Below are 621 nucleotides of genomic sequence, written 5' to 3'. Positions count from 1 at the left end.
CTCCAGTCCGGATTGATTTTTTCACCCCGCTGACTGTCATCGTCGGTGCTAATGGCGCAGGAAAGACCGTATGTCCCTCCCCTCGGCCTCGATCGGCCTTTGGACGTCATCCTCGTTCGACCCCCCCCCCCCTCCCCCCTGTGCCCTTCGCCGCCCATCTCCTCGCCTCTCACCCTCTCTCACCCTCCTATCCCCCCCCCCTTCCAACCCCTCCATGGCAGACCGTCATCGAGTGTCTCAAGTATGCGACAACCGGCGAGCTGCCCAAGAACTCCGACAAGGGGAAGAGCTTCGTCCACGATTTGAAGATCGCTGGACAGCACGCGGTTACGGGACGTATCACTCTCGGCTTTCGGGACATCCACCAGACCCGCTGCCGGACGACTCGGCTCTTTTCCGTCGAGGCAAAGATGGGCCGCGCGGCCGATCGCTTCACAACGCTCGACACCAATTTCCAGTATATGGAGGGCCAATCGGAACGGAATATCAGCATGCGTACCGGCGAAATGAAGACCGCCATGATCGAGCGCCTCGGTGTCAGCGAAGTCATCCTGGAGAGTGTCATCTTCTGCCATCAGGACGATAGCCCCCTCGACTACCTCCGGGATTGCCATCGGCACC

The 621-nt window shown here is 60.5% G+C and overlaps 1 protein-coding gene across 1 annotated transcript in view; it reads left to right on the top strand.

Annotated features, from left to right (window-relative positions):
* Positions 1 to 51: 51 nt before the first annotated feature.
* H696_03108 (DNA repair protein RAD50) overlaps positions 52 to 621 on the top strand; it is a gene marked incomplete at both ends in the record, with an annotated part of 6,133 nt that continues 5,563 nt past the window's right edge. The window contains 2 exons of the mRNA XM_009496998.1: positions 52 to 114; positions 222 to 558. Of these exons, the coding sequence (XP_009495273.1) occupies positions 52 to 114; positions 222 to 558 (400 nt within the window). The remainder of the gene's footprint in view (positions 115 to 221; positions 559 to 621) is intronic.

This window comes from Fonticula alba (assembly GCF_000388065.1).
Source record: "Fonticula alba strain ATCC 38817 unplaced genomic scaffold supercont2.4, whole genome shotgun sequence".
NCBI lineage: Eukaryota > Rotosphaerida > Fonticulaceae > Fonticula > Fonticula alba.
The sequence above is the reverse complement of the archived record's forward strand: the minus strand, read 5'-3'. Positions and strand labels throughout refer to the sequence as shown.